Source organism: Acartia tonsa, chromosome 12, assembly GCF_053477335.1.
Source record: "Acartia tonsa isolate MP-2025a chromosome 12, ASM5347733v1, whole genome shotgun sequence".
Classification (NCBI taxonomy): domain Eukaryota; kingdom Metazoa; phylum Arthropoda; class Copepoda; order Calanoida; family Acartiidae; genus Acartia; species Acartia tonsa.
This window is the reverse complement of record NC_137271.1, coordinates 14,891,178-14,916,915: the sequence shown is the minus strand read 5'-3', so window position 1 is coordinate 14,916,915 and position 25,738 is coordinate 14,891,178. Positions and strand designations below refer to the sequence as shown.

The 25,738-nt window shown below is 30.6% G+C and overlaps 3 protein-coding genes and 1 long non-coding RNA gene across 4 annotated transcripts in view; 1 reads left to right on the top strand and 3 right to left on the bottom strand.

The window, feature by feature from the left end:
* The window catches only part of LOC145333949 (uncharacterized), a 69,503-nt gene extending 63,368 nt beyond the window's left edge, over positions 1-6,135 (top strand). The window contains exons 15-23 of the mRNA XM_080179207.1: positions 520-599; positions 1,154-1,227; positions 1,638-1,759; positions 2,297-2,334; positions 2,966-3,054; positions 3,693-3,852; positions 4,504-4,560; positions 5,125-5,219; positions 6,068-6,135. Of these exons, the coding sequence (XP_080035333.1) occupies positions 520-599; positions 1,154-1,227; positions 1,638-1,759; positions 2,297-2,334; positions 2,966-3,054; positions 3,693-3,852; positions 4,504-4,560; positions 5,125-5,219; positions 6,068-6,114 (762 nt within the window). The 3' untranslated portion in view covers positions 6,115-6,135. The remainder of the gene's footprint in view (positions 1-519; positions 600-1,153; positions 1,228-1,637; positions 1,760-2,296; positions 2,335-2,965; positions 3,055-3,692; positions 3,853-4,503; positions 4,561-5,124; positions 5,220-6,067) is intronic.
* Positions 6,136-17,038: 10,903 nt separating this feature from the next.
* Positions 17,039-17,602, bottom strand: LOC145334340 (uncharacterized). The gene is made up of 3 exons (XR_013884812.1): positions 17,526-17,602; positions 17,326-17,388; positions 17,039-17,217 (listed from the first exon to the last, which is right to left on the bottom strand). It is a non-coding gene; the product is annotated as an uncharacterized LOC145334340 (long non-coding RNA).
* A 100-nt stretch (positions 17,603-17,702) lies between these two features.
* LOC145333197 (uncharacterized) lies at positions 17,703-19,316 on the bottom strand. Its single transcript, XM_080178345.1, has 5 exons — positions 19,238-19,316; positions 19,058-19,129; positions 18,821-18,883; positions 18,627-18,701; positions 17,703-17,801 (listed from the first exon to the last, which is right to left on the bottom strand). The coding sequence occupies exons 1-5, from the start codon at positions 19,274-19,276 to the stop codon at positions 17,703-17,705; spliced, it is 348 nt and encodes a 115-aa protein (XP_080034471.1). The 5' UTR covers positions 19,277-19,316.
* Positions 19,317-21,678: 2,362 nt separating this feature from the next.
* Positions 21,679-25,343, bottom strand: LOC145333196 (uncharacterized). Its single transcript, XM_080178344.1, has 4 exons — positions 23,944-25,343; positions 23,528-23,613; positions 22,916-22,989; positions 21,679-21,782 (listed from the first exon to the last, which is right to left on the bottom strand). Exons 1-4 carry the CDS (start codon positions 25,303-25,305, stop codon positions 21,679-21,681), a joined length of 1,626 nt encoding a protein of 541 aa, XP_080034470.1. The 5' UTR covers positions 25,306-25,343.
* Positions 25,344-25,738: the final 395 nt, after the last annotated feature.

Below are 25,738 nucleotides of genomic sequence, written 5' to 3'. Positions count from 1 at the left end.
TACTGACAAATTATGTACAGCATCGTATTACAGACAATATTCCACAAATATTAAATAAAAATCATAAATTTAAAATCAGTTTTGTTAGACCAGGACTCCGACCTCTCAGGCATAAGAAAACTGTTTTAATCTTACAATTTTTAATTCTAAAATCCGCGGAAAGCTGTCTATAATACAATGCGATATATGAATATTCTATCTTTTTCTCCTCTCTTTTTTGTGACCCTTGTACATTTGCTTGATAATTCACTCTGACCGTTTGTCAATCTATGATAGTATTGTCTTGCATATGGATGGTGTCATTAAAAGTAATATTTATAAAAATGAAAAGCAAGGATGACAACATCCATAAAAGCGAAGCTTTGAAACAAAGGACAAACAAACATTAACACTTGTAGAGTGTTACAACTGAAAAAGCAGAATATAGATATGTATATAATTAATGTATAATGTAATTTGTTACCCTTTAAAAATAATTTGGTAATATGTGGAATGGTCCCAAATTGATATAAATTTTAGGAAGGAGAGGTTTTGTCTGCGTTTTCAAGTTTGATGGAAGTTGCCCGGGGATTCAAACCATCAACAAATTCTCAAGGATTGTTTATGAATATGTTGTTGTAATTTAGTATCCTTAATGTCCACTCTATCCTATGTCTAAAGTCTAGAGTCTAGCATAAAGATATAATGCCCTTTAACTTTAAAGATTAATAAACATGTTCTCTCATTGGATGGCTTAAAAACTTTGGGTATTTCATTTAAAAATTGGTTAGTTAAAACCAACATTATTTTTCTACCAATAATAAATAATTTCGATCTTAAGAATGGGTAATTTTGTTTATCATCATCAGGAATGTATACCAATGTATTGTTCACCTCTATAGGCCTCTAGGGGCACCTGAAATGGGGGGGGAGTTGAATCCCAAAACCCATTTATTTTAGATTTTGAAAAACAAAAAACAAACAAAAATTTAGGGGGGCCGGGTCGACCTTCTCAGACCTATGAGCATCTACCGTTTTAAGGATAATCCGATCGGTGCAGCAGTTAGCGAGATCCTTGGGTACAAACATACAGACATCCTGTTACTTTATCATAAGGATTGTCTTATCTATACTAGGCGTATATTTAATAAACATAACTGTATAAAACAGGATTCCAACCGACCATCCCAACTACCCAGAGACCATTTTTAAGAAGTCAGCCCAGACCTTCTCCCCAGTCTACTACAGGTACTATAGAAAATATACATTGAATACTGGGATTAAACAGTAATTAAGGACGGGATTCACAACAGGATTTAACACCTGCAAAAAAATTATGTTACCCATATCCCTTTCAGTGCCTTGTGTACTTTAGGACAGGTTAGGTTAGGTCATATACAGTGCTGGGTAGCCCCGTAGGTATAAGACTCGCAGAGTTAGGGTCCCCTATATCGGCCAGGCTTATAAAATCTTGTTAAAATCTTGAAAAAAATAAATTTTCTACAGGGAGGGAGGGGACATTGGGCTATTTATTACCAGGTCCCCAAAGTTATATAATAATGTTTTCTTATTCGTTGACTTAATTAACAACTCTGGGGACTATTTTTAATTTTTGAATGGTTGATTCATTAAGTTAACTGTATATATTCTGACCCTAGGAGCCAAACTGCCGAACAAGATCCGAAATAACCCAAAGGCGCGAGGCTTTAGTCTGAGTCAAGCAGTTGAGGAAATAAGCAACACCATAGACCAAGATTTAACTACTGATAATAAAGTCAGGGTGAGTAAAACAGACAATAATTAATAATAATTTTCCAGTATTTATTTAAAACCGATTAATATCTGTTGAATTATAACAGATTTTTAGGCATACTGAAAAAATAATGTATAGAATCGTATTATAGAGAATTTTCCGCGAATATCAAAATGACAATCATAAAGATAATACCAGTTTCATAGATCGAAACTTCGGCCTCTTGTGTCTAACAAAACTGATTTTAATATTCTATTTTTTATTTTAATATCCGCGGAAAACTGTCTATAATACGATGCAATAAGTAACTATTATAGTATCTGGGTGCTAGTTCAAATAATTCCTTTCCTTTTTACTCACATCCTTTAGTTTATGTAAAAAGAAAAAAAGATATTGGTTTACACTTTCTAAGATCTTTTTATTGTTATAAAGAGAGGGTTAATGCTATTTTTTAACCTTCTCCAGGGAAATTACTCTCTTGGAATTTTAGATATCTTAAACAGCTAAACTGGTATAGAGAAGTCTCCAGTTTTTTATAATGTATTTTTTTTTATTTTGTATTAGGTTGTTAATGGAAAGAGACTGTTAATGAAAAGAAGAAGGTATGGTAATTGAATATATTTTTACAACTTGTTTAAAATACATTGAAAATTTATTTCCATTTTACCTTTAAGATATGCATAAGAAAAGCGATATTCTTTTAGTTTAAAAAAAATATAGAGTAGATATTAAAAAAACATTTATTCAACAAATTAGTGAATTAATTGATGTATTGGGGGTAAAAAGATTAAATGTAAAATAAATTTTAGTTCATATGAGCATTACAGACCTAGAGACACAAGGAAACACAGAACAATTCTGACTTATAAAGTAGCAATGCTTCTCATTGTTACAGAGATGACAACACCCATTAAAGCGAAGTTCTAAAACGTTGGACAAACGCACATAACCACTTGTAGAGTGAATAATTAGAATATAAATGTATAAGAGTTTAAACAAAATTATAAGTATATAACATTGTACTTTGTTGTCCTAGGAATCAGTATTAAAAAATTCAGATCACTTGTATACCTACTATAGGAATTATCATGCAAAGGATAAGTTCGATAGAACAATTTTAATGTGACTAAGTTAACGAAAAGAGCTAACAGTTACAATTACAGAGCTAACTGTTCCGGAAGGACCGAACTTAATAATAAGAAAAAGCTTCGCTCTAAAAAACATAACTTTTAGAAAACCCTCTGAGCAAAGCAGCATCTCTGAAACAACAACTACCACCTTACCTCAAGTTGATAACCAACAATTCAACACAATTCAAACAGGAAAATTGATTTTTATAATAACACAAGGATCAAAACATCCATAAGTACAGAAGCAAAAAAAATTATGGAATGAACAAACAGACAAAGCAGATGTTCAGTTTTCATACTAAAGAAAAAAAGAGAGAATATGCAAAAACTCCAAGAAAATCACTAAACCTTAAAAGAATAATGTTTACATCTTTTGAAACATAACGAAAAGACAGACAAACAAAACAATGTAATGATTAGATGTGCATACATCATAGGATTCTTCACTAAAAATATCAGCTGTATATATTTAATAGCAGCCGAGAAATTCACATTTTCTCCATAGAGCTATACAAAGCTGACTAGCAGATTGACGGACGGACAGACATAGTGACAGACATAGCTTAAAGGATTCTTTAAGATACTGTAAAGGGCATGCATTAAGAGAGATAGGTAAATTTGTATTTAGACAACCATACAAAAAATACATAATCAATTATAGATTAGCTTCGCCATTCAGACTGAAAGTTATTGCAATAATTAAGGCTATAAATTTGTTATTAGTGCAATTTATCTCTCTCCCATAAAATGATAAAAAATTAAATAAGAAGCTTCACTGCACTGAATTTTCCTGACTTAAAAAAATATTCTAAAAATCTATTTCTGCACAGAATCAGAAGACAGTACTCAGTTACAGAAGGCTGAGGAGCGAAGACGACAATTACTAGAAACTGAGAGTAGACGACGACTTTCGTTTCCCCCGCGGGATTTTATGCAGAGATTGAGCACAGACAACAGTAAGAGGGATTCCAAAGCTTTGGATAGAAAAAGGTAATTTTGACGGATTTTTTTGGGTCTTGGTACGTTGGTCTTGAAATGTGTGATAAAAAAAATCTTTTTTTGGGGTTGGAACAAACCACGTCTTACCTTTTTTTTACTAGAGAAAGGGTAATTTTGTTTATAATTGGGGAAAGATTAAAGCATCATTTATTTTCCAGTAATACCAGTTTTGTTAGCCCTGGGTTTCCGACCACTCGGGTATAACAAAACTGGGTTTAATCTTTAGAATTTGCATTTTAATATTCGCGGAAAGCTGTCTTTAATACGATGCGATAAAGAACTTTGAGTTACAATTAAAATTGTATTGTTTCGCGCTGCCGTAGAATCATTTAATACTTGTAATAGAGTAATATGATATCTTAGTGTTTTATAAATCTATTTGCGATTACTAAATTGGCATCTATCTTATAAATCTATATTCGAAGGGTAATGATATAAGAAAAATAGCCTTAAACCTTTCTAAAACAAATTGTCTAGGCCATGGGACCTTTGTGAAGCTTAAATAAAATGAAGAACTCAATCGGTTAACTAAATTCTTTAAGACGGCAGGATTGTTTTAGACTCCCCTTTCGAATAAAGAGCTCCTATAAGCTAGGAGCAAAGCACAATATTTTAACAAATTTTATTAATTAATTTGTTAAGATTTGTTGTGAGAAGAAAGAAACAAAGTTCAGAAACAAATGAAGCTCAAAAACTAAGGTAAAATCAAAATCAAATCAAATATTTTTTTTTGAGAAAATGCAGTTCAACATCATCATCATCCTTAAAAAAAAACAGTGTGTACTGAAGGATCTTGCTAACCGCTGAACCGATATTTAAAATGCTGCCGAACTCATAGATCCAAAGATGGTTTTTAACTATTTTGGAGGTGAGTGCAACACTGAACACTCCTCCCAAGAGTAATCTTATCTAGAAAAAAATTAACCAACTCCAAATTATCTTTTTAAAAAATGAAAATTGGGGGGATGTTGACTTGCCAATCCCCACTTTAAGTACGGCCAGCTCGTTATACTCGTCCATCTACGCCCAAAGATTTTTTTTTGCTAAAAGGTCATTACCTAAGCTTTTTATATTGTGGTCAAACGTCCTGATTGGTCAAGTAGTTTTAGCGCTATGGCTGTTTAAAGTTTGTCCGGTCTTATTTGCCCCACCCTGTATATTAAAGGCCTCTAGTAGCGTAGCCGTTAGAATTTACAGAAATATTAGACATATTTTAAGCATATGAGGATTTTTTACAGTTATTGTCAATAAATCCCTGTTTAGATCGTCTGGGGGAAGATCTGTGACATTTAGGAGCGAAGCTGCTCCATTACAACATCATACAAATGCTCATCAGGACCCATATCCGTTTGTTTCTGGTACATAGATGGATAGATAACTAAACAGATTAATAGATAGATGAATTATATATAAATAGATAGATAGATAGATAGATAGATAGATAGATAAAGAGATTGACAGATAGGATGATATAGACAGAAAGACAGATAGAAAGAAAGACAGATAGCCAGATAGCAAGATAGACAGACAGACTGATAGACAGAAAGACAGATAAACAAAAAGACAGATAGACAGAAATGTATATATAAACACTAAGACAGATAGACAGAAATACATATGAACAGAAAGAAAGATAGAAAGAAATGCAGATTTACAAAAAGACAGATAGACAAAAATATACATAAATATATAAACAGAAAGACATATAGACAGACAGACAAAAATACAAATTGACATATATACAGAAAGACAGAGAGAGATAATGACAGATAGACAGAAATACAAATAGACAGAAATATAGAAAGACAGTAAGACATATAGACAGAAAGACTGATATACATATGGACAGAATGACAGATAGACAGAAAGACAGAAAGACAGATATACAGAAAGACAGTAAGACAAATAGACAGAAAGACAGATATACATATGGCCAGAATGACAGATGGACAGAAATACAGATTAGCAGATAGACTGAAATACAGAAAGAAATATAGGCAGATAGACAGATATAAAGCTAGAAAGATAGACAGAAATATGTATGGATAGTAAGACAGATAGACAGAAAGCAAGATATAGAGATATAGAGAAACGGACAGACTTATATATATATAAAAAAAAATAATGTATTACATAAAACGTACAAACTTGCGTAATCAAGACAACTCTGTATATAGAAATATGTCAATAAATCCCATATTTTCAGATATTGACATGTCTACTGGCTCATACTCAATCAGCTATGGAAGATAAGAGATAGAATAAGAACATGAGGTGGATTCTTTTAAAAATTAGGATTGCTGCATTGTTGCATCACCAAATTTGTTTTTGTGAAAAATCCTCCAAAATGACATAAAAATCTACAACTTTTTTTTTAAGAATCCAACTCTGAAGAAAAAATGCACAATATGTACCTTCTTACTTTTCTGTATAAATAACCAGGGACAGGACAATGGATTATAAATAATCTTTTCCCAATTATGATAAACAAAATAGTCACCATAGTTTTATTATTATGTTTTCTTATGTCTAAACAAATTTGTGGACTTTTATTGAATTTTGATTGCTTGGTTCATTAAGTTAAGTTTCCAAATGTTTCAACCACTAATTTTAATTTACAGAAGGAGTAATTTTGTGATTCTTTATTGGGGATGTCACCATTTTATCGGTTATTGTCTTATCTCTTTAGATTCCTGGTTCTTTGTATATTTTATATGAAATAATAAGTTTTAAAAGACCAAATAGACAGAAGAAATTAAGAAAGATTTTCTTAGACCAAAGACCTTTTTGCATTCAAAAAAAGATTACTTTTTTTAGTAAAACTATTTCATTCAAATAAGATATCTTATTTTATCTTTAATGCAAATTTTAAGTATGTTGTCAAATATGTATTGTATTATGTGATGGAAATAAAATCAATTAATTATTAAAAATTGTCTTAATTTCAGCAGTGAACCTGCTCTATAAGTTTGTCTATCTGTCGTTCTGGTAAAGTTTCTCCTATTCTTTGCGGTTCTTTCCCTCAAGTCCCTGTCAAGCACTGAAACCCATTCCCTTATTTTTAAAAAATAAAGGGAATATTTCTATACGTTTTAGTTCCTTAAAACCAACATATTTTTTTTTAAATTTAAACTACTTCAAAAATAAGGGGCCTTCAAAACTGATTGCATATCTAAATTCTATGGATAGATTTTACATTTTTTACAAGGAAAATTTGAATAAAATGTAAACGTGTTGTTAGATAATATGTAAACAAAGATGGCAACATCCACAAAAGCGAAGCTTTAAGTTCGGACGGAAGGATTTATTAACGCTTGTAGAGTGTCAGAAGCTTCAGACCTTAAAAAGCTGAATAAAAGTATTTTTATACCCCATGTAGTCCTAGGAATCATTGCCTAAAAAATCAGGAGAATAGGATAATTATATCATATAATAGTTTTGTCAAAAAAGTTAAAATTAGCATCTTTAAAATGGACTTTTTGGTACGATTATAGCGTTGCTGTGTTTTAATTAGTTTTAAACTCTTGCTGGGATTATCATTAAAAGTTTAAAATCGATTAGGACCATTCTAACATGCCTAAATTGAGGATAATAGCTCTCTGTTACGGACGGACGGACCGACAGTAAAAGTATAAAAGCTTCGCCTTAAAACATGTCAATTTTCTTAATTAGAAATTACATATATGTACTACTCGATATACTAATACTTGGATGTTGCACCAGATTTTCATGTACTCTGATAAAGTGATGCTCACAGCTGGCTAAAATAACGATGACCCCTATACATCCCCTTTAACTATTCCCCTACCCTTTAACCGTAAGAACGAACTGATCAATAAAGAAACAAGGTAAATTGACGACTGATTTTCTCCTGTCAATATATCCACATATTTATCCATTTATGTGTACTGTGGATAAGTGCTATTCAATAATACCCACATAGTAGACAGGATGTCTTAATCTACAAGGGATCTAAAGGGATAAGACAATGGCCGATAAATTGATGTATATCCACAATGATGATACACAAAATTATCTCTTCTGAAGATTACATTCAGTGGTTGAATGGTTTGGACACTCAACATAATAAACCAACCAATCAAAGTAATTAAAGTCACCAAAGTTGTTAATGTTGAGCCAACCAATAATAAAAAGTTATTCTAAAACTTTGAAGACTAGTGTAATAGACAGCCCAATGTCCCCTCCCTCCCTACAATCATACCCACATAGTAAGGCGAGTGTCCCACAACATAAAAGCATTGGTTATCTTGGGTTAGATCATTTTAGACAGCATTTTAGTCATCGGGGTTTGTGGTGATGGGTTCGAACCTCAAACCCAAACTGCGTGGTACTAAAATCGTGGAAAGTTTTGCAAGATACTGCTGCCATGTCTGATGCATGACATCAAAAGTAAAAGCAGGGGAATGTCATGGCTAAAACATTCACAACTAGCTTTTTACAGATCACAAATGTCTCCTCTCTTAATAAGATTATTTTACCAAGCTTTCAAACAAAAATGCTTCAGTCCTCTAGGAGCCCAACTTCTTGTAATAAAAAAAGGGGAAAGCTTTACTAAATAGATTTTAGAACACACTATGATATAATTACATAAGTTAAAAAAAGAATTTATGTAATTTAACGGTCAGTTAATAGAAAAATAGATCTATAAAATACTCTTTAAAGATTATTTTCTATCTAAAGTTCCATAATTAATGCTCACAGACACTAAAATATAGATTTTAGAGAAGAAAATTTTTTTTCCTTTTTTAGAGGTTGGGTGGTACAATATGAAATTGTCGGCTGCTACTCTAAAGAGATATGACCGTTATTCAAATGACATTATGACAATAAATGTAGTAAGTATAGATGTATAACCCAGACAACTACTTGGCCCTTGTCTTGGGGACCTTTTTCGTCTGATTGCCAACTGCTTTTTGCTCTTTTGTAGCTACTTGGCTGTGTTAATATTTACGACACTATTGGCTGATAATCAATTGAAAGTATGCACAGGGGGTATGTACTATGTATATACAGTTATTTAACCCCTTTCCGATTTATTGTTTTGCTCTAATATTATTTAGTTGATATATTGACAAAACAAAACTTGACTGGGTTAGTGGAAAAAATCAACAGAAAGACATACATGATACATCCTACCACTTTTACATAATTGGATATTATTTCTAATAAGCAAGACATTTTAATCTTTAGGTAAAATACATTCTAAGTAATATTTCTGTGTTCTGTACTTCTGTTGCATATTTCAAAGCTTTTTGTATTTTAACAATATAAAATTTACTCTTTTGTTAAATTGTACGGTAAAACAACACAATTATAAGAAGTAATATAACAAATCTTAAAGTAGTTGAAATCGAGAATTAAACATTTTTGGGTTATATCCTTTTAGAATTTTTTTCCAATTTTGAAAATATTGGAGTTAAAAATTACCAACACAATGTTGACAAGAAGTTTCAGCCTTTAAGTTTTTCCAAAAAAAACATTCTAGACATACAGACGGGCATTTCGAATTATAGAGTAGCTTAACTAATCACATTCAATCAGTACACTTTTAACATATTAGTAAGTTTACTTTTGGTGACCTAATTTGATAGAGATAATAATCTAAACACAGTATAAATGTTCAGTTTTCGGAAAGCCTCCAAAAAAATAAGTTATAAAATATTAGATTTAATGCAAAGACTATCAAAGATAAAAACACAAAGAGTAAGTATAAAATATTTTTGATAAGTTAAATGTTTTCAAGACCTGAAATGGTACACTTAGAGCTGCCGCTAGTTAAAATAGGGAAGTTACAGTCAAAGTTATTTTAATATTTAATTTAAAAAGTTACAAATTTATTTATTAGTTAAATAAGTATGCTGAAATCAAAGTGCATCTGCTATTTTTGTAATTTAATTATAGTTTACTTTTTTTAAAAATTTATTTGAATTATGGGAAATTTTCTTATTCTATTGTTTGAAATTGTTTTAGGGCTTAAAATAAACTTTCTAAAACAAAAATTTATACTTTTACAATTTACTTTTCATGTGATTTTCTTTCCTATTCTAGTAAAAAAAACAAAAAAACATGTAATGCATATTTTTTCAGGATGTCATTAAGATTATATGTTTATCTGTTACTTGTGAGTTCAGTTGCTATAAAAAGTATGCCTAAACCACAAGCTAATGATGAGGTAGGTTACTTTTGGCAATTTTAAAAATGTTTAAGGAGAATAAATTAGGAAACCTACTAATTTAAGCAAAAGTCTAAATTTAAACAATAAAAAAATTTTACTCAGTTGGAGTCTGGAAAAAAAATCGCTGAATCGGCTATGGTCGCTGTATCCCTTAAATTATTCTTATAAAAAATCTTTTAAAATGATATTATGAATCTAAAAAAAAACGGATATAATCATATGCTTGAGACCCTTCTTGGATTTTAGAACACTTCTAAATTAAAATAAGATTTTTGAAAATTTTTACAAAATAAAAGTTATTGATCTGGATACCTTAGCCATTTCGGCAACCCTTTTTTTTAAGAATCCATCTCAGTTTAAATTTCATTTTGACCCTATTATAACATATTTTTAGATTGTTTCTTTTCATAACAACCTAAGAAAAATATTTTTTACAGATTGCTTTTCTTTAGCTAAATATATAGTCTTTTTTGAAGCCGGTAAAATTTTATTAATATTTATTTATCGCATTGTATTATAAACATCGTTTTGCGAATATAAAAATGAACAATTATAAGATTACAACCAGATTTGTTAGCCCCGAGATGGCGATGGTAGGGCCTAACAAAACTGGTTTTAATATCATGATTTTCATTTCAATATTTTTAAAAAACTGAATATAATAGAATGTGATAGATGATTTTTCAGTATGGTTTAGAACTGGTTTTAATCCAACGGATATTTTCAGTTTCGGAGCCATACTGGAAATAGTCAATACATGATTTTTATCTTAACCAGTTATATAATGTTGATTAGAACTTTCTTTCAAAAGTGTTTTATTTTCTCTTTTATTGACAATTTACAATCTCTAAAAAAGTCTCATTTAATTAGGATGATATAAGAAATTATGAAAAAAATACTTTTTAAAAAAAATTCTAATAAATGTCATCATCATTTAAATCATATTTATTTCATTTACATAAATTAATCTTTTTTATCATACATCATAATCATTATATTTTGATATGCCTACGGAGGTGTAGTAAGAATCTTTAAAAAATCAGTTAATCTGAGGTAACATTTTCTCGTATTCATTCGAATCCGGTGGATAGGAACCGGTTCTCATCCATACGAAAAAACTATGTCTAGCATCGTATTATATCCAGTTTTCTACGAATATAGAAATGTACAATCATAAGATTAAAACCAGTTTTTTTAGCCGGTGCCTCCGGCACCTCGGGGCTAAAAAAACTAGTTTTAATCTTATAATTGTACATTCTATATCCGCGGAAAGCCGTTTATAATACGATACGAGAAATAACTATTATATCATTATTATTGTCATTATCATATTCAATCCTTATAATAAAGTAACAGGGTGTCTATCTGTTTTCTGTTTGTCTGTACCAAAGAATCTTGCTAACCACTGAATGATATGGTTCTACTTTACAGGATAGTTCTCACAGGTCCTGGGAAGGTTCATAGTTATTTTGGGGGAGAGTACCATCACCCTCCCAAGAAATATTACAAAAAAACCTAAGAAATATAACTAACCTAATCTAGAGGTCAAAAAATATTTTTGGGTGAACAGCTGATCTTAACGTAAAAAGAAAAAAACATTTTATGTGCCCCTAGAGGCCTCTAGGGGGTATAGCGGCTAGTATTCAATAGATATATTTATACATCATTTCTATTTCTAAATTAAAAGAGTTTTTTCTTTATATTTAAGAAACATAAAAAAATTCTTTTTATATCATAAAAATTGTTGTTTCTTCAATGTCTAAAGTTAATATTTTAAAGAATGATACAAGTATGAACACATCAAGTAGAGAAGCACAATTTATGGTGAGCATTTTTAAATAGATAGCCTTTTTTTATCTGATAAGATAAATTATAAGAAAAATGATTGGAAAAAAACTCAACTTTTTCTTAGCAATCAATCATTTTTGCTGAGTTTTATCCAATATCCTACCAATCTAAAATATTTTATTGAATGATTTAATAAAATGTTTTTTTTTATTTAAACATTAATTTGTTTGATACTTTTACCTTTTCTTTAATATTTTGTGTCAGGCTAAAGGTATTACAGTGATGAACCAGCATCATGCCTGTATTATATTAGCAGTGAAGCCAATCTATACAGCTGTAACCAACAACTGAATTAATTCGAAATGTATTTGGTAATTTTAGCCAAATTTTTTCCAAGTTTGCGGGGCAATTTCAGCTTTAAAATAAATTTGGGGGGGGGGGTGGTATTTTTTTCTTGGGAAGGTGTTGGTACCCTACCCCAAAATAGTTTGAAAACTTCCCAGGTCCTATGAAAAGCTACCACTAGTTTATTGCTATAGTAAGATGACTGAGGGTGAAATGTCCTTTGATGAAGTGAAATGGCCGGTTTTTTTGTTGAATCAAAATTTCAGCCTTATATCCCTCACAAATATGTGTGTTACAAATCTTATATAAAATTATTGACCTATGATAGAAGGAATATACTACATATGACCCTAATGTAAGTTGAAGTGTCGATGAATTATCAATATCTAACTCCAATTCAAGTATCTTTTATTTTTAGTCACAACTGGACTTCTTGCTCTCCACCTACCCCGAGCATGAGAGGGAACAGAGACGGACACAGTTGATCCTACGCTTGCTCCAGCTCAGTGAGAGAATGAGGGCTATATTGGACCGCAGGTAAGCTGAATTGACTGACATTTGCGTCCATTAACCAAAAAAAGTTACGATTTAATAATGTTCTGAATGACTAAAGTTTTTTAAAAAGTAATAATCCTGACATTACTTGCAGCATTCTCTTCGTAACTTTAATAGTTTATATATAAGATAATTGGATTAAATAAGTTTGGGCAATCAACTTTATGAAGCAACCAATCAAAATTATGTAATATTCCCCAAAATTGTTAGGGCAACAAAGAAGAAAATGCTATTATAAAACTTTGGGGACTAGCGTAATATACATTCAAATGCCCTTTTTCTTGCTGGCTTTTACTGAAAATCTTACCCCTCCCCCATAAGGGGGAAAGGGTAGTTTTTTTCCACCAAAGCCCAACCACTTTGGGTATATAACTATGCACTACCTTCTACCCAATAAATCCTAACATAAGCTGACCTAAAGTAATACAAGTAAACAAACGACCCCCCCCCCCCCTATTATCAATTTAGATAAAAAGTACTCTACAAGTTTGAAGACATTTTGTATAAAATGCTTGTAAATAACAATATTTTTTTTAATAAGGAACGCGATAGAAGAGCTAGAATATTGAAGTAGCCACGATTTCTACCATGTTAGACGCGTGAATAGAGACAAAGAAAGAAGGTGTCAAGACAGAGGAAAGATTAATTTTAATACTTGCTGTAGATATAACTTATAGTTTTATATATAGTTTAAGTGTAAGTCTCACTAAAATAGTCATATCCTAACTGTATAATTTAGCTGGATATAACATATTCATAAAAAGACAATCCGTAATTTTTTTGCACACAAGCTGCGCGGCTTAGGTTCGGCTGTCGAGTCCTGGTCGTGGCAAACAAAAAAGGAATTAATTCTCTGATTTTATTAACATTTTGGTGAAAAATTAATATTCCAACTTTGTGTATGTAAAAAAAAATGTTTTCAAATACAGAAATCCTTATACTAAAGTAACAGGATGTCTATGTGTGTGTCTGTTTGTTTGTACCGATGGATCTCGCTAACCGCTAAACCGATCGTGTTCTCCTTAACAGAGTAGCTTCTAATAGGTCCCGGGAAGGGTTATAACTGTTTTGGGGGAGGGTACCACCACCCTCCCAAGAGAAATCACAATAAATTGAATTTTTTTCCTCGAAAAGAGACGTAACATTGCAAAGTATCGTACCAATTTGATGGAGACTCCTTCGCAACATTGCAAGGTATCGTATTATTTTTTTTAAAACACCAAACATTTAAAGTGCCACCGCACTTATATTACCGCGTAACCGCTGGTAATATATATTTGACAGTGGAAATTAATCTGATTAAAAGCCATTTTAGAATATTTTTTTCTACAAATTTTTCCACGGATAGTAACCTGAAAAAAAACGTTTTCAGTTTTGTTTGCCCTTATGGGCCCAAGGAACGAACCAATAAAATAGGGATACCTTAATAAATGTATTATTGTTCGTGGACAATTTTTTGTAATACGATACAATAAATGATTAAACCGGTTTTGATCTAGTGGAAAGTATTCGGTTTCAGAGTCATGTATCATGAATAGCATCGCATTATAGCAAATATTAGAATAAAAAATAAGATTAAAACGAACTTTGTCAGTCCTTAGGGGGCTCAAGCCCCGGGCTATCAAAACTGGTATTCATATTATGATGATTATTATTATTTTCACGGTATATTATCTGTAATACATTATTATACATAATTTTTCAGTATTGCTGGTGTCTAAGCCATACTAGACAATTTACTGTAACAACCCATTACCTCATACGTAACCCAAACGACAAAAATAATGATTTTAGAAACTGTTTGTAATTATTTTTCTTTGTTTTTCAAAGTATTATTTTTGTTCTTGTTTGCTCAATGTTTTAGTTTACTGGTATTTTCACGTAAAGAGCCTAGTTAGCACAGGAATCACCCCTCCTCTTTTTAAAATTAAAGTTCTAATCCGTGAACCCTCTGTACCCAATTTAACCTAACCTAAAGTAAAACAAACTACCCCTCCCCCCCCCCCGCTTATTTTCAATTTATCTAAAAATATGAGGGAAAACAGTAAAAGTGTCTGACTATGACGTCAGAAAAAATTAACAATTAACCAATGAGAGGCCGCTATATATTTTACCACAGTGAATACTGGCTTCTTATTGGTTAATTGTTAATTTTTTTCTGACGTCATAGTCAGACACTTTTACTGTTTTCATATGAGGGGGATGGGGATTTCTGTGTTCGTTAGGCAATTAAAGTATGTTGTTTAAATAAGTATGAATTAACCGAATATCACATTAGTTTGTACCACAGCTTCTATATAACCAAGGTATGTCCGTACGTCTGACATGTAAATAATAGAATTTTAACAAGTGCCTTAAAAATGTTATTTTATGACCATAAGTGAATCCTAGTTATAAATCAATCAATCTAACCAAACCCTTTTTAAAATTACTCAATTATCCTTTTCTTGATTTTTTTAAGTAGTCATTCCTTTAACGATATAGCACAATTTTATAATGTCCTTCTGATGAATTCTTTAATCAAGCAACTTATTGAGCATCGAACTTTTGTACAAGCTACTAAATAATTTTATATTTCATTATAATTTCTATTGAAATGATCGTTAGTCCAGCTGTATAAATTTTGAGCTTTGCTTTGTTTGATATTGTTATCCTTGTCGTATTAAAAATTGAAATGTGTTATAATAAATGTAAGTAAATAAATGAAACATAATAATTTCTTTGTCAAGAAATTTACATTTGTTCAACATGTACATATAGTTTTTTTTATCTTTATAAAAATAAATATTTTATCATAATGTTTGAAATTTCTATGTGACAAAATTTATATTTTATAAATATTTTTACATTTTTAGATGTTGTATATTTGCCAAGTGGACCACTTTTCTGTACTACCTCTCCGATTTTTGTAAGACTCTATATCTAGCTATCCATAAAAGTAGGTCCCGAAAACAAAAACACCATTTTGTGACATTTTGTATTCAATCTTTTTCAAACCTATACATCTCGGGGCTAGAAAAAAAACTTGTTTCAATCTTATAATTCTACATTCTATGCATATTTTTAGGATTTGATTACAGAGATGCCTCGCTTATAATATTATACTTTGTTTTTCTTGGAATCAATATTATAAATATCAGATGAAAAGGATAATTATATCATATGAAACCTTGGTTTCAAAAAAAGGTAAATTGTACCTAATTGTACCAATTCTAATATCTGAATTAACAAAATGATCTAACCGTTGACGCATAGACGTCCAAGCTTTTTTTTTGGGGGGGGGTAAAATTTTTTGAGGGGGGGGGGGTAATTCGTGTTTGGGGGGGTAAAATGAAAATTTTTTAAATTGTTTGGGGGGGGGGGTAATGGGGCGATTACCCCCCTTGGACGTCTATGCGTTGACGTATAGACGGACCTACCCTAATTAAAGAAAAACTTCGCCTTTAAAAATTTTGATTAAAAAACTACTTTATTTCCCAAACATATCTAATAAAAAAATAATTTATATACTTTAAAATTATGATCAAGATTAAAATGTCAATTATGTCCTGAAGAAGCTTTAAGTTTTAAAGATATTTAAATACAGACATTGTCAATAAATCATAGATGAATAATATGAAACATTTTGCCAAAAAATAGAATTTTATATCTAACAGAATTCATATCTTGTAAAATTGTTTAAATAAAACTAAAACGTTTGTTAGTGAAAGCTTATAATTAGGTGTTAAGAAAATGCTTATCTACATAAATTGATATAATTATTTTTAAGCTGCTTTAATTATATCAACTTTCATTGTTGAATACTTCATTTTTTTCGTTGTTCCAAAAAGTTTTTTTCTTCTCAAAACTCCAAAAGACATTAAACCTAATTACATAATTTTAGATTTTAAACGAAATATAATTGTAAGTGTTTGTGAATGAATATAGCAGCTAGATGGGGTTAGTTATGTTTTTTTTTTGTGATTTCTCTTGGTAGATTTGTGGTACAGGATCTACGAGAAGCTATAATGTAAAGGAGAACCATATCGGTTCAGGGGTTAGCAAGATCCTTTGGTATTAACAGACACACAGACAGAGATCCTGTCACTTTATTATAAGGATAGCGGTTGAACCCTAGAGGCCACTAGGGGCACTTGAGGATGGGGGAGTTGAATTTAATAAACTAAATTAATTATTTATATTTAAAAAGAAAAAGTAAAAATAAAGGGGGGGGGGGGGGAAATCCCAAAAATCTACTTGATGTGTCAAACAATCTCAAAAATCTACATGTTTATTGTTTATTATTGACAAAGAAATTATGTTGTAATGAGTGCAGAGATTTTGCACTTTTTATGCAGGGTTCTTCATAAAACCAGCCTCCCAGCTTTTGATTAAATTTTGCTTAAGAGTGTTGATTATACCTGTTCATTTGCAATGATTAAATCTTTTTCAATGACATTTATTTCCTCATGAACATCAACTTGCTCAGTAACCTAAAAAAGTTTTGTAGTATCAAATATATAATCCTAATATATCTGGGTTTTTAATTATCAGTGTTAATGAAACTTATGTGAAAGCAAATCTAATGAAATAGACAAAACCTGATTATTGTTTGTTAAGAGTGCTTTTTTTTCATCCATATCTCTATCTCTGACATCTGCTATCTGATTATAATGAAGATATTAAATAAAAAAATATTTATATAACAGATTATAATGTTATATATCTGTAAAAAAAAATTTTATGTAATATAATTTTTAATCAGTAACATAAAATGTTTGTAAAGGAATGTTGATTATACCTGTTCATCACGTTGAACATTTAAATCCTTGTCAACAACATTTATTTCCTCATTATCATCAACTTGCTCAGTAACCTAAAAAAGTTTTATACCATTCAAAATCAAAATCAAATCAATATACGTAAAAATATATAATCCTAATATACCTGGGGTTTTAATTATCAGAGTTAATGAAACTTATGTTAAAGCAAATCTAATGAAATAAACCAAAACCTGATTGTTGTTTGTCAAGAGTGGTTCATTTTCATCCATACATCTATCTGGGACACTTGCAATCTGATAATAATAAAGATATTAAAAAGAAAAGTAAGATACAGATGTATATGACAGATTATAATGTTAAAAATCTGTAAAAAAAAAACAAGGATGACAACATCCAATAATAGCGAAGCTAAAAAATTATGAATAAATATCAGGGGAAAATTAACTATAGTGCAGTGTCATCCAATATATTTGATGATATAGGGAAATTACAAAAACTTTAAAATCACGCAACCTTTAAATCACAAAAATTAAAAATCTAGGAATCGATCTAGCACCACAATTAATAGACAAATCTTAATGAAACTTGATGAAAATATGTATAATATGAGCATATTCAATCCCTGATGATTTCAGTCATCAATCCTGAATAGGAATATAGAGAACCATGAAAACTTAAAAATCTATGAATTGATCAAGCACCCCAATTAATAGAGAAATATTAATAAAACTCGGTGAAAATATGTAGAATGTAAAATTGATGAATCCCTAAAAATTTCAGTCCTCTATCTTGAAAAGGTATTGAGAAATTCACGAAAACTTAAAAATCTAGGAATCGATCTAGCACCCCCAACAACAGACAGATGGATAGAACAATGTATAGATTAGATGGGTATATGTTATAGGAATCTACACTAAAAATTTCTATCTAGAATAGGAACCGAGAAAATCATGTTTCCCCAAAAACATTTCAGACATACAGACACACAGACAGACATACGGACTTATGGACATACGGACATTTCAATTTATAGAGTAGCTTTGCTACAAAAATGATCTATGTGTGATATAACTTTTAATCAGTAACAAAGAATGATTCTACATGAATGTTGATTATACCTGTACATTATCTTGAACATTTAAATTCTTGTCAACATTTATTTCCTCATAAATATCAACTGCAGTAACACTTCCCTTTAGAAAAAATTGAAATATTTTGACGAATATTTCAAAAGGAAAAGATCTATTATTTTTGTCAATGACTAATTAAAATAAGGTTAAGGTTAATTAAATCTACTAGAATGTAACAAAACCTGATTGCTGTTTGTCAAGAAGAAATCATTTTCATCCATATTTTCATTGCTCATTCTTGCACTCTGATATAAAAAAATATCATAGCTAGTAAGTGACATAAATAGATATATCTTATGAAAAATTAGTGGTTTCAATATGGTAATATGGTTACAAACAATGAAATTCTTTTTGATGTATAATATGATGTTCTTTCTTAATATGTAACATCAAATGTTGCTACATAATTATCATCATACCTGTTTGACTTTGATTTTTGATTTCTTGTCAAAAGCATTTCTTTCATCATGAATTTCTACTGCAATATCAACCTGAAGAGATTAAGATTTTAAAACTAAATTTAGAATATAACTGGGCTATGTAATTCAAATGTCATGTAGTGTCAATGCAGTAGCAAATTTATTGTAATATATTAAAACCTGATTGGATTTTGTCAAGAGAGGTCCATCATCATCCATTTGTTCACCTTTGACACTTGCAATCTAATAAATTGTTTTTTATGAATATGAGTTATTGAATCCGACTTTTTTAAAATGGAAAAGACTTTAAACTAAGTAAGTGACATGAGTAGTGAAGAGAATGATTATAGGAATAAATTATTAAATTGAATATGACCTTTTATGTACTAGAGGCTAGTTTTAACTTGATGAAAATAAATTATCAAATGTAATGTTGTGAAAAGTAGATTTAAAACATATTCAAAACCTGATTTGTGTTCATCAAGGAAAGCTCATTTTTTTCCATATATTCATCTCTGACACTTGCACTCTGGTATAGAAGTAGTATTAAATAGTGTTAAATATAAAGGACATTCATATTCAACTGATATTTTTTCTTCTCAGAAATATGAATATATTGAATCAGACTTTAAAAAATACTAAAGACTAGTTGGTTACTGTTTTCCACATTTGATTTTTACCTACCCAAAATTATTTTTAGTGTGAATGTCTATGAAAATTTAAATGTAATAAAATAGTCATTCTAGAGTTTAGGAAATAAGGGTAATATCCTCTTAGAAAATTTTAAAACCTAACCTAACCTAAAATAGTTGTTCATCATTGTCAGGGGTGTACTCAAATTTTCAAAAGAATAACGCCAAAATAGAAAACTGATTAAAAAGATAAAAATGAGTACTAGAAACATAAAAGTTTTTTAAAATTGTCATGTTGCTGACAATATTTTATTTTGTTATTTCAAAGTTTAAAGCAATTCCATCTTTAGTAGTAGTTTACCCAAAAAAAATAAGTATAGGAATAATTACTAAATGAATACCTAAAGTCATTTTGATTCTGTAAACTTTGCTTTTAATAATACAGTGTGTATTTTATGAGAACTTTTTTGAAAGCAATTTTACCTCACTTATAGTTATCAGAATTTAATGATTAATAGCTTATTTTCTTCGTTTTTTGTAACCATTTATAGAACATCAAAAAAATATTACAGTTTTTATTTAAAAAGTACAGTAAAATAAAAAAATTCAAAACTTAGGTGTCAACATCTAAAAATGGTTTTAGCGCATTTTTCTTAGGCTCAAATCTTTGCAAGAAAAAAATTGGATTTTCAGTAGTCGAATTTGGAAGCCAGTACTCCCTCCCTGGTTGAGATATGGCCTTCAAACTTCGATATGTCTAGTACATGTCCCCAAAAGTATCTGTATCAATCAAAGAAGATAAAGTATAGAATAGAATCCAGGTAGAAGATTCTGCCTGGCTAGCCTGAATTTAAATTGGAACATTTGAAAGACCAAAACGGCTATAAGGCTGTTAGTAAATCACATGATTTAAGTAATTATTCTGAAAAAATATTCAAAATAAATTCCTTTTGCAATAATTTACTAAAAGCCTTGTAGCCAAGCCTCGAACTTTCTCTTCCCTATTCACGATGGATTAAAATCGAATTTTATGTCCAAAGCCTTAAAAATTTTAATCAAAGTAAGCAAAATTATTGGTCTCAGCATTTATATTATAGGTTTCGCTCCTATGCTGTTTTCAAACAGCTGATTGTACATACTAGCAACTACATCCATACATGAACTTGAGGTAGGGGAGGGGGGGGGAGAGGGGTTGTACCCATTTAGCTGACCCTTAAAAATTATAAATGTGGTCAATTGTACTTATCAAAACAAGGTGTACAAACACAAGTAACTTTTCATCTTTGTTTAAAACGACCAAGCATCTAATGCTATTATAACCTCCACATGAGGTGTGTCATGGTGGTGGTTTTCTTAGTAAGACACCAATATCTGTAGGGTTTAAGAGTACCTCCTATCAACTGTAAATATAAGCAAATTATTCAAAGACAAATTTTACAAAACACAGTATAAACTAAATTTTAAAGGCTTAAAACAAATGTTTAACAGTGTATATAAGATTTTGATACAAATTAAACTTTTTTAATTTTGTCCAACTAGTCAGTGTGATTTGTACTTTAACATTATTGTCTTTACTGCGCAAGTCAAAGATTCCTTCAAATTTCCCAGAAATATTTAGGGTTTTCACTTCTATTCCTCCTTATTCTATGGTATCAATTGTTAACTCTGTATCTCAACTTTTGCAGCCATTCTTGCAAAGGGTAGAAGATTTGAGCATGAGAAAAATGCGCTAAAACCATTTTTAGATGTTGACAACTAGGATTTGAATTTTTGATTTTACTGCACTTTTTAAATAAAAGCTGAAATATTTTTTTGATGTTCCATAAATGGTTATAAAAAATGAAGAAAATAAGCCAATAATCATTAAATTCTGATAACTTTAAGTGGGGTAAAATTGCTTTCTAAAAAGTTCTCATAAAAAAACACATAGTAGACAATCAAACTGAACAGCCTAAGATGCGTTAATACAAATCCTATTGATGAAAGAGATTATGTATCTAAGACCACCTGAAGAAAAACTGTTTCCTCGATCTCTTGATCATTCAACTCTTTTGACTCAGTATTCTCTTCATTGATGAATGGATTCTCAACCCCTGTTTGATATAATAAATAAAAGCCTGTTTATAATTATTTTCTAATACAAAGTAGCTTGATGTCTGTCTGTGTACATCCTTTATGATCTTAGTAAACACAGAACTGATTGGATTCTACCCTTCAGGGAATATACCTACTGGTCCTGTGTTATTTTTAGGCTATTTCTTGGGGGGTTGGGACAACCCACATCCCCCCAAAAATAAAAAAAATCCTCCCCATTTTTTTTAGATAAGTACCTATTTTTTTAGGTAGGTACCTACCAATATTTTTCTATTTTTGCAACAAGAACACTGGATTACCACATACAATTTGTATGTAGGAGGGTTGACTTCCCCTTAACTAATAGAGAATTAGCAACGGCGTTGCTACAAAAGACCAACTCTACAAAAGACCAACGCCTACAAAAGACCAACTAGTCGGTTCTACAAAAGACCAACGCCTACAAAAGACCAACCCTACAAAAGACCAACGCCTACAAAAGACAAACGACTACAAAAAATCGTAGAGCTGGAAGGTCTATAGCTGCAACTGGTGAAGCATCATATTTGTATTTATCAAATTAATAAATATAATGAATATAATGTATGCTTTAAATAGATTTTAAGCGATACAATTACAAGAAAAAAGTTGTAATTATTTTTTTGTATCAATGTAATCAAATAATGGCTTCAAAATCTTCTAAATTTTAAAGAAAAAATCTTCCAATTTTAATGATATCCAATATGGCGATTAAAACACAAGGACAAAATTCAAAACCGAAATTTCTTTCTTGAATAACTTTGTCCACAGGCTGAATTTTAAAATTCCGTCCGACAGTTTGTCCAAAGTCTGTGTTTGCTACGTAACGGAATAGTTTCGAACCCGATACAACCTTGCTTTTAAAAAATTGACCCTTTTGTAGTTGTTGGTCTTATGTAAGTGTTGGTCTTTTGTAGGCGTTGGTCTTTTGAAGGCGTTGGTCTTTTGTAGGCGTTGGTCTTTTGTAGAGTTGGTCTTTTGTAGGCGTTGGTCTTTTGTAGAGTTGGTCTTTTGTAGGCGTTGGTCTTTTGTAGAGTTGGTCTTTTGTAGCAACGCCTTAGCAACAATTATATTAACTTTGTTCTTATATTGAATATATAATTAGAAAGTTTACCTAAATAATCCTCTGTTCTGAAAGTACATGGAATGGCCCAGAAGATTTGTTGTATATTTTTTTTCCTGATAAACCTGATAAAAACATGACTTTAATAATTTGTAATATTCAGTCAAGCACAAATTCAGCAGAGGAGAAGAGGAGTGTAGGGGTGGTGTATCCGCTCCCTGATAAAATTAAGGGGGTAGGAAATTTGAAAGAGTTATGGGAAATTTTCAGCTATGTGCAACTTCTGGTAAAACCTATAATTTGTTTAAATTGGGTATAATATGAAATAGTTGCTTGGTGGTATGTTGCATGTATGGAAAATCATATTGCCAATTGTCATTGTTTATTGCATTATTTGTGTGCGTGGACTCTAAGGGGACTAGCAAATACTGATTCAATTTTGATAAGTGAATAAGACAGAATAATATCAAATGCATTATTCCTCTAAAGCTTGCAAGTAATGGAAATACATGATAAAAACATGTTTGTTTACATACATAAATTAGACGTGATTCTCAAAATACACTTTTTTTAGTTAGATTCTTTTGCTGAAAGCAGTTAAAAAACTCCAATTTTTTAATTATCATTGCAAACATAACTAAACCTATACTACTTAGAATTTACCTTGTTTTGAAGGTGTATTCTCCTTTCTTGGTTTTCTTGATTCCCAATATCTGGTTCCAAACATGAAACTTGGTGTAATATACTACCTAATAAAGATAATACTTTAATAATATAATTGTGCAGCTAATTTTATTAAAAAAAAGTGACTACAAGAAATAAGATGGAGTTGTCACTCCCTCCCTCCCTTTCTAATTTTAGGTGCATTATCTGCTTGAAGTTTGGTGGTCCACCATAATAGGTATAAATATTTCCAAGACCTATGAGAAGCTTCATTGAAAAGGATATTCATACTGGTTCAGTGGGTAGCAAGATCTTTTGGTAAAACAGACAGAAACAAAGACTCTTGGACATCCTGTTACTTTTATGTAAGATTTATGATTTTCATCAAAAAAAGTTTAAAATAGATTTATAATTACCTCTAATGTAACACTTATAATCCAGAAAGAAACTGCAATAGCAAGGTTTCTACAAAATGAGTGTTCATTTCCATCCTTGTAGAGTCCAGGTAAAATGAAAGGGAGAGTATTCAGTAGTAAATTCTCACAAAATACCAACACAAAAAACAGGGCTTGACTTAATACATTATATTTTGGGTAGTGGTGTCGGGATGATTGAAAATGGATGTTATTTGATAAGAATGTTGAAGATACACAGCTGATGAAGATCAATATTGGTCTCTTTATTTTATAAAACAAAATCGAAAGTCCATTAATTATTCTGTTCAGACAAGGATATGATTTTAGCATGCAGTCTTCCAATATGCGCTTGAGCCATTTAATTTTTATCTGCTTTAAAACATTCTCATAGTTCTGTACGGATAAACCTTGAGTGTTCCTTTTAGTTTTCATCTTTGTTCTGGTCTCTACCATTACTTTGATAACAATGCACAGAATTGTGTGGATGCCAAGAAATAAACCATATTTAATCAATCCACTTCCATCCATCAACATTAAGTTCCATAAAGAAAGAAGTCTAGCTACAGTTTGGCAAAGGGCACTTGGAAGTAAAAAAAATAATGACTTTAATTTACTGCTAAATTTCAAGCCTGGTTTTTTCAATCTCAACATACTGCTACCAAAACTAATTGACAACACAGCAAAGAAAATCTTTCCACAGCTAATTGCCACATATCCAGGTTTATATAAATTGAAGGAGATAATATTTGCCATCCCCTGTAATCCTTTTAAACCAAACTTAGACCATCCAAGTTCCGGCATACAAGAAATGAATGGAAGAAGTGTCCAGACCATAAGTACAAGCTGTAGTGTGTTTTCTACTGAACTTTCAATGAATTTTAACCCCATCCAAAGGTTGTCTGACTTGTATTTTCCTTTGTTGAATTCTATTGGATTTTTTGATGACAAGTAAAAATATTGATTTGGCAGTAAGATGAAGATAGGCCAGAAAAGCTTTGCAAATATTCTTAATAACCTATAGAATATAAGTTTCTTTTTCATACCAGGAACCTTTGTTTCTAGATCCTCACATCTTTTCTTTTCATCCTCAGTAATGTTAAATTTATTAGCTATCCAATTTTCCAATCTAGCATACTCCTGTAAATCTCTAGTTATAATATCTACTCTCACATCAATCCAAGTTGGAGAACATAGGAAACAGCCAATTAGATATACGAATAAATTTGCCAAAAGAATCCATTTCAAAATTTGACTGACATATTCATGTTGTCTGTTTATTGTATTTTCTTTAGATAGAACACAGTCAAAGTTTATTTCTTCATTCATGAGTTCACTGACATTAAATGAGCTGAGGGAATACATCAAATTTGTATCAGAGACCTGAGAGTGAACAATTAGCTTTAAAGGAACCCTGTAAGAAATACACAAATTAACTGCTGAAGGACTGCCATAAATAGACCCAATACCCCAAAGAAGCTTTCTGCTTTAATAACATGAGGCTTTTTAAAATGACATTTAAGTATGTGAAAATGTTTTAGTTTTTCCATTGCTCATGAAAGAATTTTTGAAGCTAAATTACACACCCTAAAAACAAAATTATATGCTTATTTTCATCAACAAGTTTAAAAAATCATTTGTAAAAATTTATTTTATCTTAGATTGAACTGGGTATTTCCAGCCAATCAGGAGGCTGCATATGCTCTACAACCAATCACAGCAGAGCGTCTGTATTACTTGTATGGGATTCATTTATTTAGGCTTTATGATATTATGCTTACAAATGTTTTTGCCAAAA

Bases quoted from the DNA above. Each gene is read 5' to 3' on its own strand.
- LOC145333197 (XM_080178345.1), bottom strand. From the start codon at position 19,276: ATGGATGATGATGGACCTCTCTTGACAAAATCCAATCAG. The intron at 18,884-19,057 runs GTATGATGATAA...TTTTTATATCAG, and splicing joins CAAAAATCAAAGTCAAACAG to AGTGCAAGAATGAGCAATGA. The intron at 18,702-18,820 runs GTTTTGTTACAT...TTTTTTCTAAAG, and splicing joins TCTTGACAAACAGCAATCAG to GGAAGTGTTACTGCAGTTGA.
- LOC145333196 (XM_080178344.1), bottom strand. From the start codon at position 25,305: ATGTATTCCCTCAGCTCATTTAATGTCAGTGAACTCATGAATGAAGAA. The intron at 22,990-23,527 runs GTAAATTCTAAG...TGTTTTTATCAG, and splicing joins GAATACACCTTCAAAACAAG to GTTTATCAGGAAAAAAAATA. The intron at 21,783-22,915 runs GTAAACTTTCTA...TATATCAAACAG, and splicing joins CAGAACAGAGGATTATTTAG to GGGTTGAGAATCCATTCATC.